Here is a 14388-nt window from a genome sequence, read left to right as displayed (position 1 = left end):
GTAGCAGTGAAAGCAGCTGCTAGGGGGTACAACAGCTCAATTTGAGAAAAAAAAAAAAAAAAAACACCCTGCGATTGTAAATCTTATATTACTAAAGGCTTTTTTTTTTTTAATGTATGATCTGTTTACAGAATCAGAAAGTCATGGGAATGTGTCTGCCCTCTTCCCATACCCCCTCTGATTAAAATGTGATGTAGCTCATTTGCTGGCCAACTTTGTCCATTGGCTGGGAAGGGTTAGGTCCCTTTCACACTGACGGACCGTTCAGGTCCGCCGGTCAGTTTTGACGGCGGATCCAAAAGGGTGCTCCATGCTGGTCTATGGAGCGACGGATGTCAGTGGAGACATGTCCGCCGACATCTGACCCGATCCACCAAAAGCAGACGGATGGCCCTACGTCTGGATCCGTCACTGGCGGATCCGATCGGGTGAGATCTGATGAAAACGGACATGCTGTCCGTTTTCATCCGATCTCTCCATAAAGACCAGCAGCGCTGGACAAGCCCCTCCCCACTTAGTGAGCGGAGAGGGACCTGTCATCCGCCGGCTCAGCGGAGATCAATGGAGAGATCTCCCGCTGAGCCGGCAGACAGAGGCGGACTCTGTGGAAGTGGAGTCCACCTCGTGTGAAAGGGGCCTTATACAAAAAAAAAAAAAAACACAAAAGCTCTTGCTGATGCAATAGTCTCAGAAGCTCGGTAAAGTAGATGTAAGCCCCAATTGAATGACATTTAGAAGCATATTTATAGCGAATGTGACATGTACTGCGGGCAAATCAGTAATTTGAACCACATTCACCAAAAGATACACATGCAGTAAATGTTTAGTAAATGTCACACTTACAGCTTTATACAGTGCTTTGAAAAAGTATTCACACCCCTTAAAATGTTTCACATTTGGCCAGGTTACAACCCAAAACATAAAATGTATTTTATTGGGATTGTATGCGACAGACCAAAACAAAAGTGGCACATAATTGTGAAGTGGAAGGGAAACAACAAATGGTTTTCACATATTTTTTACAAATAAATATCTGAAAAGTGTGGTGTGCATTTGTATTTAACCCCCTTTACTCTGATACCCCTAACCAAAATCTAGTGGAATCAATTCCCTTCAGAAGTCACCCGATTAGTAAATATAATTTACATGTGTGTAATTTAATCTCAGAATAAATACAGCCGTTCTGTAAAGCCTTCAGCGATTTGTTAGAGAACCTTAGTAAACAAACAGCATCATGAAGGCCAAGGAACACACAGACAGGTCAGGGATACAGTTAGAGAAGTTTAAAGCAGGGTTACCTTATAAAAAAATATCCCAAGCTTTGAACATCTCAGGGAGCACTGTTCAATCCATCATCTGAAAATGGAAAGAATATGGCACAATTGCAAACCTACGAAGACATGGCTGTCCACCTAAACTGACAGGCCAGTCAAGGAGAGCATTAACCAGAGAAGCAGCCAAGAGGCCCATGGTAACCTTGGAGGAGCTTCAGAGATCCACAGCTCAGGTGGGAGAATCTGTCCACAGGGCAACTATTAGCCCTTGTACACACGGTCGGACATTCTGACAACCAAATCCGTCAGATTTTGTCCGACGGATCTTGTCCGAAACTGTTGCATACACACGGTCGGACAAAGTTGCCGGAAAATCCGATCTTTCAGAACGTGATGACGTAATTTCGTTACGATGGGACTACGTTCAGGCTAGTAGCCAATAGCTTTGATGTAGGAATTTGATCTGAGCATGCGTGGCACTTTGTCCGATCGGAGTTCTCTACACATGATCGGAGTATGTCCGATCGGAGCATTTTGTTGGAAGATATTTCCAGCAAGTTGGAAAATTTGGTCGGACGGATATTCCGACGGAAACAGTTCGATGTAGACCACACACAGTCAGAATATCTGCCAAAACGGTCCGATAGGACACATTCCGACTGAATCTCCGACCGTGTGTACAAGGGCTTAGTCATGCACTCCACAAATCTGGCCTTGGAAGACTAGCAAGAAGAAAGCCATAAGAAGTCCCGTTTGTAGAAAAGCCATGTGGGGGACACAACAAACGTGGAAGAAGGTGCTCTGATCGGATGAGACCAAAATTTAACTTTTTGGCCTAAAAGCAAAACGCTATGTGTGGCAGAAAACTGCACATCACTCTGAACACACCATCCCCACCGTAAAACATGGTGGTGACAGCATCATGTTGTAGGGATGCTTTTCTTCAGCAGGTACAGGGAAACTGGTCAGAGTTCATGGGAAGATGGATGGAGCCAAATACAGGGCAATCTTAGAAGAAAATCTGTTAAGGAGTCTGCAAGAGCCTTTAGACTGGGGTGGAGGTTCACCTTCCAGCAGGATGACCCTAAACATACAGCCAGAGCTACAATGGAATGTTTTAGATCAGGGATATGCAATTAGCGGACCTCCAGCTGTTGCAAAACTACAAGTCCCAGCATGCCTCTGCCTCTGGGTGTCATGCTTTTGGCTGTCAGGGTCTTGCTAAGCCGCATGGGACTTGTAGTTCTGCAACAGCTGGAGGTCCGCCAATTGAATATACCCGGTTTAGATCAAAGCATATTCATGTGTTAGAATGGCCCGGCCAAAGTCGAGACCTAAATCCAATTAAGAATCTGTGGCAAGACTTGAAAATTGTTGTTCACAGACGCTCTCCATCCAATATGACAGAGCTTGAGCTATTTTGCAAAGAAGAATTGGCAAAAATGTCACTTTTATTTTTTATTTTTTTATCATTGGTTACATTTCAGTGCTCTGATCTACTGCTGCCTCTTTGAAGCCACATCCTGTCTACACATGTGCTTCAGTGACAGCTGCACTGCATTTCTCAGGAGCGGAATTCTAAATAGTGAAAATGCACATCAGATGAAAGGGTTCTGAATGATTGGATCTCTCAGTGTTTGGCTAACGTGATTCATGCAAAATTAGATCTTTGGGCTGTATAAGTTATGACAGAGTCCTGAAATATATCACTAAACACATAGCAAAATTATAGATCTACAAACATTGATGGCATTCTGTCTATACATGCACTCTGGTGACAGCTGCATGCCATTTCTCAGGGCAGGTTTCCAGATGGTGACAACAGTGGACCATACTGCATAATGTGTTGAAACTGCCACTTTAGTCTCCATCAAAATCCTGTGTGACAATGCAGATGAACGATTGGGATTGTCACTAACAGCAAGCATCTGAACAAGGCCCTTCATGGCAGGATCACCAGGTATAAAATTTAGTAATGTCTTGACATTACATTAACAAAATTAACTTCTATGAAATTTTAGTGATTGGGTTTGCATACATTTTCATGGCTTACTCCATACAGCTGAAGAATGGGGCAATGAGCTGTAGTAACAGTGTGCAGGAGTTTGTACATCACTGCTGTCCACCCAAGTGCAAGTAGAAGAATTTTTCAACAAATGCTGCCTTAGCAATCAATAATTATTACACTGCTGCAGAACAGGTGTACAGCTCCCTGCAGACCTATTACATAATAAACTCATGAAAAATATTTAAAACCTACCAAACCGGTTCCTAGACTATTAAATTGAAAAAAAATGATCCCAGGCACCCATATCAATTAGCACAAACTCCGGATTTTAAAATTGTATTCTGAAAACTGCACTGTAGAGTATCATTTTTTTTTTTTTTTACCTTTTTTTGGCATGACTTTAAATTACAACAATTCCAGGAGGTGCTTACAGCGATAACCTTTTATGCAAATCATTTACAAAAAGCAAAAACAAAAAAAAATAAAATAAAATAAAAAAAAACACTGCTACCACAGCTTAAGCTCCCCTGGCACAAATGAAAATAAAGAAGCAACAATGTCTTCTTAAGTCGGTTACATGTATTAAATTATTATAAATTATTATAGTAGTACAGTCTGATTGGTTACTCCTGCAGCCATTTGTAATACAACTCACATTCTGACTCCACTTTATTACCTGCTACAGCAACACGTGCAGTCCAGGTACAATACTAACAGAAAAACTGCTAGGAAGAGACGCGAGCCAAATATAAAAGCAGAAAATTATGTTTTAGAGGAAAGTTGTGCACACCATACAAAATTACCCCTATATATAGGAACCCTGCTTAATTTTTACATAGCAGTGCTTAGGGCAGATGTCTATTTACTTAACCACTTGGGATCCGCGCTATTGCAAAATGACGGCAATAGCGCGGACCCACATTTTCGGGACTACGTCTATTGACGTAGTCCCGGTTACGAGCGGCCTGCGCGGCCCCTGAGGGGCGCGCGCGGCGCGCTCTGTGATCGGCGAGTCCGTGAGACTCGCCTGATCACCGATCCGTGTAAGGGGTCGATCCCGACCCCTTATCACGTGATCAGCTGTCAGCCAATGACAGCTGATCATGTGATAAAACGGAGCCGGTAATCGGCTAGTATTCCTCCTCGCGCTGACAGCGCGAGGAGAAAAAAAAAAAGCCGATCGCCGGCGGCCGTGTTCGGGACATCAGTCCCGATCACGGCCAGCAATTTAAAAGGACACCTGCCCCCTGCCAGTGCCCACCTGCCACCCGCAGTGCCATCCTGAAATAAAGTAAGTGCCCCCCTGTCAGTGCCACCCAGCAGTGCCCATAGTGCCCACAGTGCCACCCAGCAGTGCCCACAGTGCCACCCAGCAGTGCCCACAGTGCCACCCACAGTGCCACCCAGCAGTGCCACCCACAGTGCCACCCAAAATCTGCCTCAGGTGCTGCACCCCAGTGCCGCCCATCAGTGCCCAGCAGTGCCGCCCATCAGTGCCCAGCAGTGCCACCTATCAGAGCCACCTATCAGTGCCACCTATCAGTGCCCATCAGTCCCATCTATCTGTGGTACCTATCAGTGCCCATCCGTGCCACCCATCCGTGCCACTTATCCGTGCCACCCATCCGTGCCATCTTATCTGTGCCCATCTTTGCCCATCAGTGCCGCCTTATCTGTGCCCATCGGTGCCGCCTTATCTGTGCCTATTAGTGCCGCCTTAACTATGCCTATCAGTGCCCACCAGTGCAGCCTATCAGTGCCCACCAATGCAGCCCATCAGTGCCCACCAATGCAGCCCATCAGTGCCCACCAATGCAGCCCATCAGTGCCCACCAATGCAGCCCATCAGTGCCCACCAATGCAGCCCATCAGTGCCCACCAATGCAGCCTATCAGTGCCGCCTAATCAGCGCACTTCAATGAAGGAGAAAAATGACCCGTTTGCAAAATTTTATAACAAACTATTAAAACATGATTTTTTTTTTTTTTTTTTTTGCATCTTTTTTTGTTTGTTTAGCAAAAAATAAAACTCCGAGCTGTAACTAAATACCACCAAAAGAAAGCTCTATTTGTGGGAAAAAAATGATAAAAAATTCATTTGGGTACAGTGTTGTATGGCCGCGCAATTGTCACTCAAAGTGCATCAGCGCTGAAAGCTGAAAATTGGTCTGGGACTGAGGGGGGTTTAAGTGCCCAGTAAGCAAGTGGTTAATGCAACCAAAAAAAAATAAAAAATAAAATAGGATTTTTAAAACAGCTTACCTGTAAAATCCTTTTCTTTGAAGTACATCACGGGACACAGAGCCATAGTAGTTACTATGTGGGTTATAGGCCACCTTCAGGTGATGGACACTGACACGCTCTCAGATAAAAAGTGCACTCCCTATATAACCCCCCCCCCCCCCCGCACTACTGGGAGTATCTCAGTTTTGTAGCAAAGCAATACACATTTATACCAAAGAAGGGAGGGACCTCTGTGCCCCGTGATGTACTTCAAAGAAAAGCATTTTACAGGTAAGCGGTTTTAAAAATCAATTTCTTCTCATACATCACGGGACACAGAGCCATAGTAGTTACTATGTGGGATGTCCCATAGCAATGCCAACTGAAGGGAGGGAGACACAACAAAAAGTAGGGCAATAAGAGGCTAGAGGACTAATACTGCAGCCTGCAGTACTCTGCGCTCAAAGGCGATATCCTCATGACCTTTTACATCTATTTGATAGAATCTGGTAAATGTATGTGTAAAGACAAAGTTGTGGCCTTACAGATTTGAGCCATGGAGGCTTGGTGATGCACTGCCCAGGAAGCACTAACAGCCCTAGAGGAGTGCGTTTTGATTTGAGAGGGTGGAATCCATCTCTTTAACCATAAGCTTGAACGATTACTTGTCAAAACTATTAAGAACAGTAGATTTTGATGCTGCCTGTCCTCCTTTAGGACCTTCAGGCAACACAAATAAAAACATCAGTTTTTTTAATCTAAGCAATCACCTTTAAGCAGACATTGACTGCTCTCACCACATCAAAAAAAAAAAAAAATGTAGAGAATTTCCTTCCAAAGAACAGGGTTCTGGATAAAAGGACAGTAGAACAATATCCTGATTTAAATACAAACCTGATACTACCTTTGTTAAAAAGGTTAGGATGAGGACGCAATACTACCTCATCCTTATGAACAAGAAAAATATGGATCTTTACAAGAAAGAGCAGCCAATACTGATACCCTTCTTGAAGCAGATATGGTTACCAGAAAAAAATTGTTTCCTTGTCAAAAAAGGACCAAGGGAATATGTCGTATCGGCCCAAAAAAGGCTGTTTTGTAATGCCAACATAACTAAATTCAAGTCCCAAGGGTTCAGGGGTTACTTAACCGGAGATTAAGCCATGTTAACCCTGGAATAAAGTTATGGACCAAAGAATGTGAAGAAAGTAGTTGAAATAATACCAATAAGGCCGAGACCTGTCCTTAGAAAGCACTCACGCCCAGCTTTATTGCTCACCCCATGTGCAGGGAAAAAAATAAAAAAATAAAATCAAGGACTCTACCTAGACTTGGTTCCTGGGGTGCAGCTCCAGGTTTCACACCAGGAGACATATGTTTCCCAGACTCCATAATATATAACCATGGAGGCTGGTTCGGCATAAGCCAAGGTAGAAAACTACCGAACCTGACAGCCCACATTTCTTCAGAGTGTGGGCCTCAATAGCCAAACCGTTAAATTTATTGTTTGTAAAGTAGGATGGAACTTTGGACCCTGCGTGAGAAGGTCTGGCTGTGAAGGTAGGGTCTATATGGGTTTCCTACTGTCATCTCTACAATTTCTGCATACCAAGATTTCTTGGATCCCACTGGGGTTACAAGAATCAGTGACTTCCCTTCCTGCTTGATCCTGTGAAGAAGTTGTGGATGCAGGCTGAATAGGAGGGAATGCACAAATCAGTGAGAACTGATTTCACGGGAATAGCAAGGCATCTGTTCCGCATGCTAGCAGATCCTTTGTTCTTGACACAAAGTTGTCAATCTTATTTGTTGATCCTGGATGCAAACAGATCTATGTCTTGTATGTATCGACAGGAAGATATCGGAGTGAAGGATCATTCTCCCAGGAAAAACTGCTGGCGACTCAAGTAGTCCACCTGCCAATTTTCTATTCCTAGAATGAAAACTGTCGCTAAGCAAAGTACATTGTTTTCTTCCCAAGATAGGATAAGCTTCACCTTTCTCTGGGCCGCACAACTTCTTGTGCCCCCTTGGTGATTAATATAGGCCATTGCTGTGGAATAAAACGGATTGACTCCTAACAGGACAATACCTTAAACTGAACATTCAGGCCTTAGAACCAAGTGTTCTGTTTGAATTTTTAAAATGTTAATGGGCAAGGCCATTTCTGATCTAGGCCACTTCTCCTGGACAGCTGCCTCTTTCAGGACTGTCCCCCAACCTAAACAAATAAAGGTTGGCATATGTTGATACTATTTCCCAGATAACCGAAAGAAGGTTTTTCCCCTGCGCAGATTTTTGTATGTTAACCATAAACTGAGGCTCCGGCGCACTCAGCCTACAGCACCTGATATTTCCAGGTGGTCTTTCATCCGCGTACTAACCAGGCCCGACCCTGCTTGGCCTCAAAGATTGGATGAAATTGAGCGCTATCAGGGTGATGTGGCCATAGGCTTTGGAGTCAGACACATTGGGAATGTAAAGCTTGAATTCTCTGTTTCAAGCCGATAGGATACTGCTTTGCAGCAGTCTAGAATGAGACTGAGCATAAATAACAGCCTCGAATGAAGCCACCATCTTTCCCGACAACCTCACACCAAGTTGAATAGGAGAAAAAAAATCTTGCTTCGACTACCTAGGTCAGACCTAAATGGTGCTGATCTTAGTCTGGGGTACGAATACCCTTTTCTGGGTGTACCTATAATCAGACCCAAGTATTTTCTTCATGTTTTAAAGATGATTCCTCCTAGGTTGAGAATCAGACCTAGATATTCCAGGTAGTCGAATGTGGTGACCATCATTTTGGCCTAAGCAGGCTACCGACTGGTCTAACAAGAACAGATCGACTAGGTAAATCATAATCGTTATACCTTGGGCCCTTAATCTGGCTAGAAAAGGAGCCAGAACCTTGTACTCAATGTGAAGCAGCTAGATCAGAAAGCAGAGCTACACAATGAAAAAGAAAAGAAGATTTTCCACTTTGAAAGAAAATATTACTAGTGAGCGAGGAAATGGGCATAATGGAGATATGCTTCTTCATGCAAAAAAGGGAGAGATTATATTCCACAATTGAATTTTAGATTAACGAGATTTTGGTTTTAACCAAATCCCAATCTCTGCTCTTACATGGGGCCCACCATGAACGCTTTTTGCCAAAATATGGACCAATGCTAGAGAGAAAGATTTGTTTTTTCTCTGGATCCTTAGGAACATTTGATCTGAGAAAACGAGGAGACAAACTCTTGGAACTCCAGTTTGTACGTTGGAGCTATTGAGGAAGTCCCCCATTCGTCTTGACATTCCTTCTGCCAGATCCCTGAGAGCTGTATAAGAATTCTCCCTATTGAGCAAGCGGGGGCACCTCCACATAAGGAGGCTTCCTCCCTCAAGACCTCTTTTGTTCCTGGGGTTAACCCTGAGGATTACCCTTTGAACCTGATGGCGAAGGCCATCGTGACTGCCTGGAGGCTGATGTCCATGGTACAGAAGAAGGAACTTTGAAACAAAAAACACAGTTAGTCCTTCATTTAAAAAAGGCAAAAGGGGCATCTTTCTTTTGCTATAAATTCTTTGGATATATTCAAAACATCCCCAGATAGCTGTCTTAACGCAAAAGGGAAGACTAGCCAGGAGCTTTTTGCATGATGCTTAGCGAAGGCGCAATCTGTCATAGCAACTATTGCAAACATAAAGCTGCCTCCTGGACCTGCTGAGCAGGATAACCTTAAACATTGGTTAAAACTAGTTTCTCAACGATTTAACCAATTACTGTCAGTGCAGGCTGAGACACTCAACCTGCCAGAGAAAAAAAGTGTTTTTTTTAATAGGAATTCCAGCCTTTTATCCATTGGATCCCTAATGGATCCCTACTGGACAAGTCAAACTTACTCACAAAGGATATAGTAGCCATAATTGCTGGTACACCCCGCTTAGAGAATTTGATATACCATAGGATAAAGTGTGAAGAACTTTTTTGAATGGAATAATGCTCATCTGGGCGATCCCTGCAGATACAAAAAAAATTTCCCAACAATGAATGGACAGGAAAAACATGCACAGTTTGGGGAGGCTTTAGCGAACCCAACACTCAGTTAAGGGTACATACATGTGGAGCGGATCATTCAGCAAGAAATTGTACCCACAAAAGATACCTCAGAAGAAGAGTCATCAGCCTCACCATGGTCCCCTGAGGGAATCATCTTCTCCTGCCCCTAGTTCCTCAGTCTGAGGGTCTTAGGAAAATGGAAGAGAACCTGTCGCAACTTAACCACACTGGGATGTGATTAACCTATTGCTCAGCCTGATGCAATAGTAAATGTGTTCAAAAAGAATGCTTGTGCCACCAACCTCTTACATGCTCCTCTATGCTCTTGTGTGCTTTTTAAAAACACTCTTTCCTGCACTGGGCATGGAAGGACGCCAATGCCACGCTAAGCCCTGCCCCCCCCCCTTTCAAAAAAAATGGTTTTCCCACATGAGTGCGGGCCTCTGATCCTATGGGATCTTCAGAGAGGGGGGAAAATGGCAAGGAGAGCTAGGAAGCTACCGGGTAGTATGGCCTGCCATTGATTTATTTTTATTTTTTGTGCTTCTTCCTCTTGAAGAGGGGTAGCAAATGGCAAAGGTGGGGGGCGTCTGGTGGGGAGGAAAACTCCACAGACTTACCAGAGGTCTGCTGCTGGCTGGAGGAAAGGAAAAGTGCTTGTTCCGGACACAACATGAGCTCTCTGAGGAAGCGTGAGAAGGTGTGTGCTCTATACAGGCCCCAGTGGTGACACATAAGCATGATAACAACATTTACTAACTTAGAGACATTCATAGAAAATTACTTAGAAAAACTCCATTTACCTTTCCCGCGGCAGGGTTTTCTGTGGTAAAACCAACAGACTCAATCTTCACCCTTCATGGTGGCTTCCGTTAAACCTTCAGGAGCTGGGAATCCTCGAGGAAACCCACAATCCTAGATCTGTAATAGCACCACCGCCAGTAAAACTTTATGGCCTTACTACCAAAAAGTACTGGATCCCAGGGTCCCGTTCTCTAAAAAGAGAAGCGTTTACAGGCAAGACCTTGTTTCTTCGGACACGAGGCCCGGGTACCTTCAATTCGGCCTAAAATACACTTTCAATGGATCTGGCTGCATGGCTAGCCCCAGCAAGGATTGCTCCAGAGAAGCTCAGCACAGCACACCTTTACTCGTGACTAACACCTTAGACACTGATGAAAAAACTGAGATAATCCCAGTAGTGGGAGGGGTTATATAGTCAGTGCACTCTTTATCTCAGGGCATGCCAGTGTTCATCACCTGAAGGTGGCCTATAACCCACATGGTAACTACTATGGCTCTGTGACCCATGATGTACGATAAGAAAATAAAAAAGGGTCACGCAGAATTTCTGTATGCAATTTCAATTCCATCAGTACCTAGTGTTTTAGTATAAAAATGATCAACTGAGATTGTTTATGGTGAAATATACAAGCGTAAAAGTATTAATCCATGCAACTAAATACATTGCTTTGGTTATCAATTAGAGTCAAAATGTTTTGCATTCACTGAATTTTTACAATGTTTAACAGATGATTAAGGCCAACATTATTGTAGTTCTGCGAACCGCATTTTGTGTGGCTGTGGCAGCCCATTCATTTGAAAAAAGAAAAGGGAAAAAAAAGGTCCCTACAGCACTGCAGAAATTGCAGCCTTCACGGGAACTGGAAGTGCAGTGCAGGGGTGATTTCCAGTGCGTGCGGTGTGCCATTAGGATTAGAACATGCATGCATCTCCTGCATTTCACTGTGCAGGTGGTTGCGGCTGCAGAACAGGTGTGGACCCGCAGGTGTGGATCCCCAATGGGAACCACCCACACAAGTGTGAACCTAGACTTCTACAAGAATTAAAAAACAAAAAAAACAAACACACTTCATAAAGTGTTCTAAAGCAGGAAGTGAATTTGCCTGATATGAACTTAATTGTGAAAATGCACATCAGATGTAAGTCTGAATGATTGAATCCCTGCATGTTTGGCTAGCTAGATTAGCTGTTGGTTAGCGCTTTAAGCTGAGAGGGTCCTGAAATAGATCACTAAACAGGTGATAAAAGTAGCAAAAGCATGATCATATAATAATGCAAAGCAACTAATCTAACTAGGTTTTCATTACTGGTCTTGCTTGTACATATGCAAACACTGGTGGCATTCTGTCTATAGATACACTCCAGTGACAGATGTATTGTATTTCTCAGGGCAGATTTCTGGATGGTGACAACAGTGGACCACACCTGCAAAACGTGTGATACAACTGACACTTTCGTTTCAACTAGTCAATAGAGCATTATTTTTTAAATCTATACCTGCATAAAAAATAAATTTAAAAAAAGACAAAAATTGATTTCACAAAAATATGCTGTGTGCACACTAAAGGTTGTTTAGATAAAAAAAAAATTTAATTTAATTGTTAATGAAGCCTTTGACATGTATGTTTCTTCATAGAAAAAAATATACACTTTTAGATGCAGAACAGATATAGGCGTGGAATCAAGTGGATGCTCCATTTTGACCCGAAGACTTTGCACTCTGGTCACTCTTTTTATGAAAATTTTTTGCTACATTTACCAAGCAGATGACCTCACGCCACAATCAACATACAGATAGAGGACATGTCAGCACAGCTCAAAAGTTAACTGAAGCACAATGTACAGTATATCTGATTGAATGCAATTTGTCTTCATCTCTGACTACTGTATTGAGGAGTTAGCGTTAGAGCTCACCAACATGTTATGAACCTCCTTAAAGAAGGCTATTAACCACTTTAGCCCCAGAAGGTTTCACCCCCTTAATGACCAGGCCATTTTCTTGTGATACAGCAATGCAGTACATTAACCGACAATTGCGTGGTCGTGCCGATGCTGAACCCAAATAAAAGGAATGTCCTTTATTCCCCCACAAATGGAGATTTATTTTGGTGGTATTTGATCACCTCTACAGTTTTTATTTTTTGCTCTATAAACAAAAAAAAAAAAAAGGAGTGACAATTAAAAATAAATAATTTTTTTTACTTTCTCCTATAAAACATATCCATGAAAAAAAAATTATAATATCTTCATCAATTTAAGCCAATATGTATTCAGCTACATATTTTTGGTAAAAATCCCAAGTGTGTATTGATCGTAGGTGCAAAACAAACGATGGGATATTATATTGGAATTTTTATTTATTTATTTTTACTAGTAATGGTGGCAATCAGCGATTTTTAGGGGAACTGCGACAAAAAAACAAAAAAAAAAAAAAACACAACACATCAAGGGCAATCAAAGGATCAAGTGTGCTTCTAGGGAGTGCTTTCTAACTGTGTGGGGATTGCTCTGACTGGATGAAGACAGATCAGTGTCCCTGCTTAGCAGACGCACAAAATCTCCATCTTCTTCCCTGCCAGGTTCTGCTAAAAGGCAGATTGCCGGTCTGCCTCTCTGGAGACCCATTGTGGGTGGCTGGCAGACATCGGGTCCACCAGACCCACTGACTGGCATCCCCTGTGTCCAATCCAGTGGCTATTACACAAAATGATGTACAGGTACGCAATTTCACGCAATAGAGCCGACCTGCCACAGTAAATATGCTGTAGGCAATTGGTAAATAAGAACAGGAAAGTTCTAACAGACAATATGTTTTTCCTGTTCCTACTGCTAGAAAATGAAGGACTGAAGTGGTTTACCATTAAAAGGTGAAATGTAGACAGTTTTGTGAACATCTAGCTCATGTAAAGAAGGAAAACCTCTGCTAAATGAGGTTCTACCCAAAACATGGCTCAGTCCAAGGGAATTCCCTTTTAATTCATCTCTTGATCACAAGCATATTACTGTGTTAACATTACATTAATGAAGTAAACATTTATGAACAATAGCAGCGTGTCATTTTTTTGTATTAGGAGATACAGCTTGGTTGTACAAACTGGTTATACACATTGCCATCTTCAGTCTCGTTTGTCCTACATACAAAGCCTGAGTAGTTCTAACATGTTAATCGCTTACCAAAGCCATGCGCCCATGCAGCAAACAGCAGTTAACTGTAAAAACAGCACAGAGGTAACAACAAATGGGAGAATGAAATGTTAATAGGAAAAACAGAATAGTGAAATAATAAAAAAAAAAAACAGAACAAAAGAATGACAAATGAGCAAACCTGAAAGAAAAAACAAAAATAAAAACAAATCACCATATATGAGAGTGCAGTAGATTTTGCCTCTTTCCTATTCTCATACAGCTGACATTTAATGGTTCCATGGTTATGTTGTGAGCTTGAAAATTGGTCCCAAATTACAGACTAGCATGATGTGTACCATATCTGTGACCAAAATACTTTGACAGGTGCATGGAAAAAAACACCATATTATTTCCCTTCTCCGTGCAAAATATACTGTACAGTATATTGGATGAAAGAGATGGGGCTAGGTATAGTTGACATTTATACACAGAAGATGTGAAGTCATCCACTATTTGGCCCTTGAGATTTCTTTCTTCAGCTGTTGGCATTCACAGCCACTACAGTGGGCCATGAAAATTGCTCATGTAGCATTAAAAGTGAATTCAACCTTTTAAAGAATGTCTGTAGCATCTTCCTTCACTATAGGAGGAGACCATCTCCACATTTACTCATATAACCCATGCTCTAAAACACACACTGTTTTGAACGAGAACAATTTTTGCTGCACACCCAGAATGCTTTTCTCTGCTGCCTGACACTTCTAAATCGTCCGAAAGTTTCCCACAAAACCTAAAAGATGTGCCCTCATTTAAAGCGGGAGTAAACCCAGTTTCAAAAAACACTTACATTCCCGGCATGCCGGAAATGCTAACTTTCACATTGGTTGTGCTCTCAACCAAACTTTCAAA

At 42.5% G+C, this 14388-nt stretch overlaps 1 protein-coding gene and 1 pseudogene across 6 annotated transcripts in view; both read right to left on the bottom strand.

Annotated features, from left to right (window-relative positions):
* The window catches only part of SEPTIN6 (septin 6), a 91863-nt gene that overhangs the window by 15996 nt on the left and 61479 nt on the right, over window positions 1-14388 (bottom strand). For 2 of the 6 annotated variants that reach the window (XM_077483105.1, XM_077483017.1), the window contains exon 10: window positions 13528-13562. The exons of the other annotated variants lie outside the window; for them this stretch is intronic. In XM_077483105.1, coding sequence (XP_077339231.1) covers window positions 13559-13562 — 4 coding nt within the window. In that variant the 3' untranslated portion in view covers window positions 13528-13558. The remainder of the gene's footprint in view (window positions 1-13527; window positions 13563-14388) is intronic. 6 annotated transcript variants of the gene reach the window in all.
* Window positions 7840-7958, bottom strand: LOC143989204 (5S ribosomal RNA; annotated as a pseudogene).

The sequence above is a fragment of the Lithobates pipiens genome, unplaced genomic scaffold (assembly GCF_037356315.1).
Source record: "Lithobates pipiens isolate NorthernLeopardFrog02 unplaced genomic scaffold, aLitPip1_a1.2 Scaffold_1, whole genome shotgun sequence".
NCBI classification, from domain to species: Eukaryota; Metazoa; Chordata; class Amphibia; order Anura; family Ranidae; genus Lithobates; species Lithobates pipiens.
The sequence above is the reverse complement of the archived record's forward strand: the minus strand, read 5'-3'. Positions and strand labels throughout refer to the sequence as shown.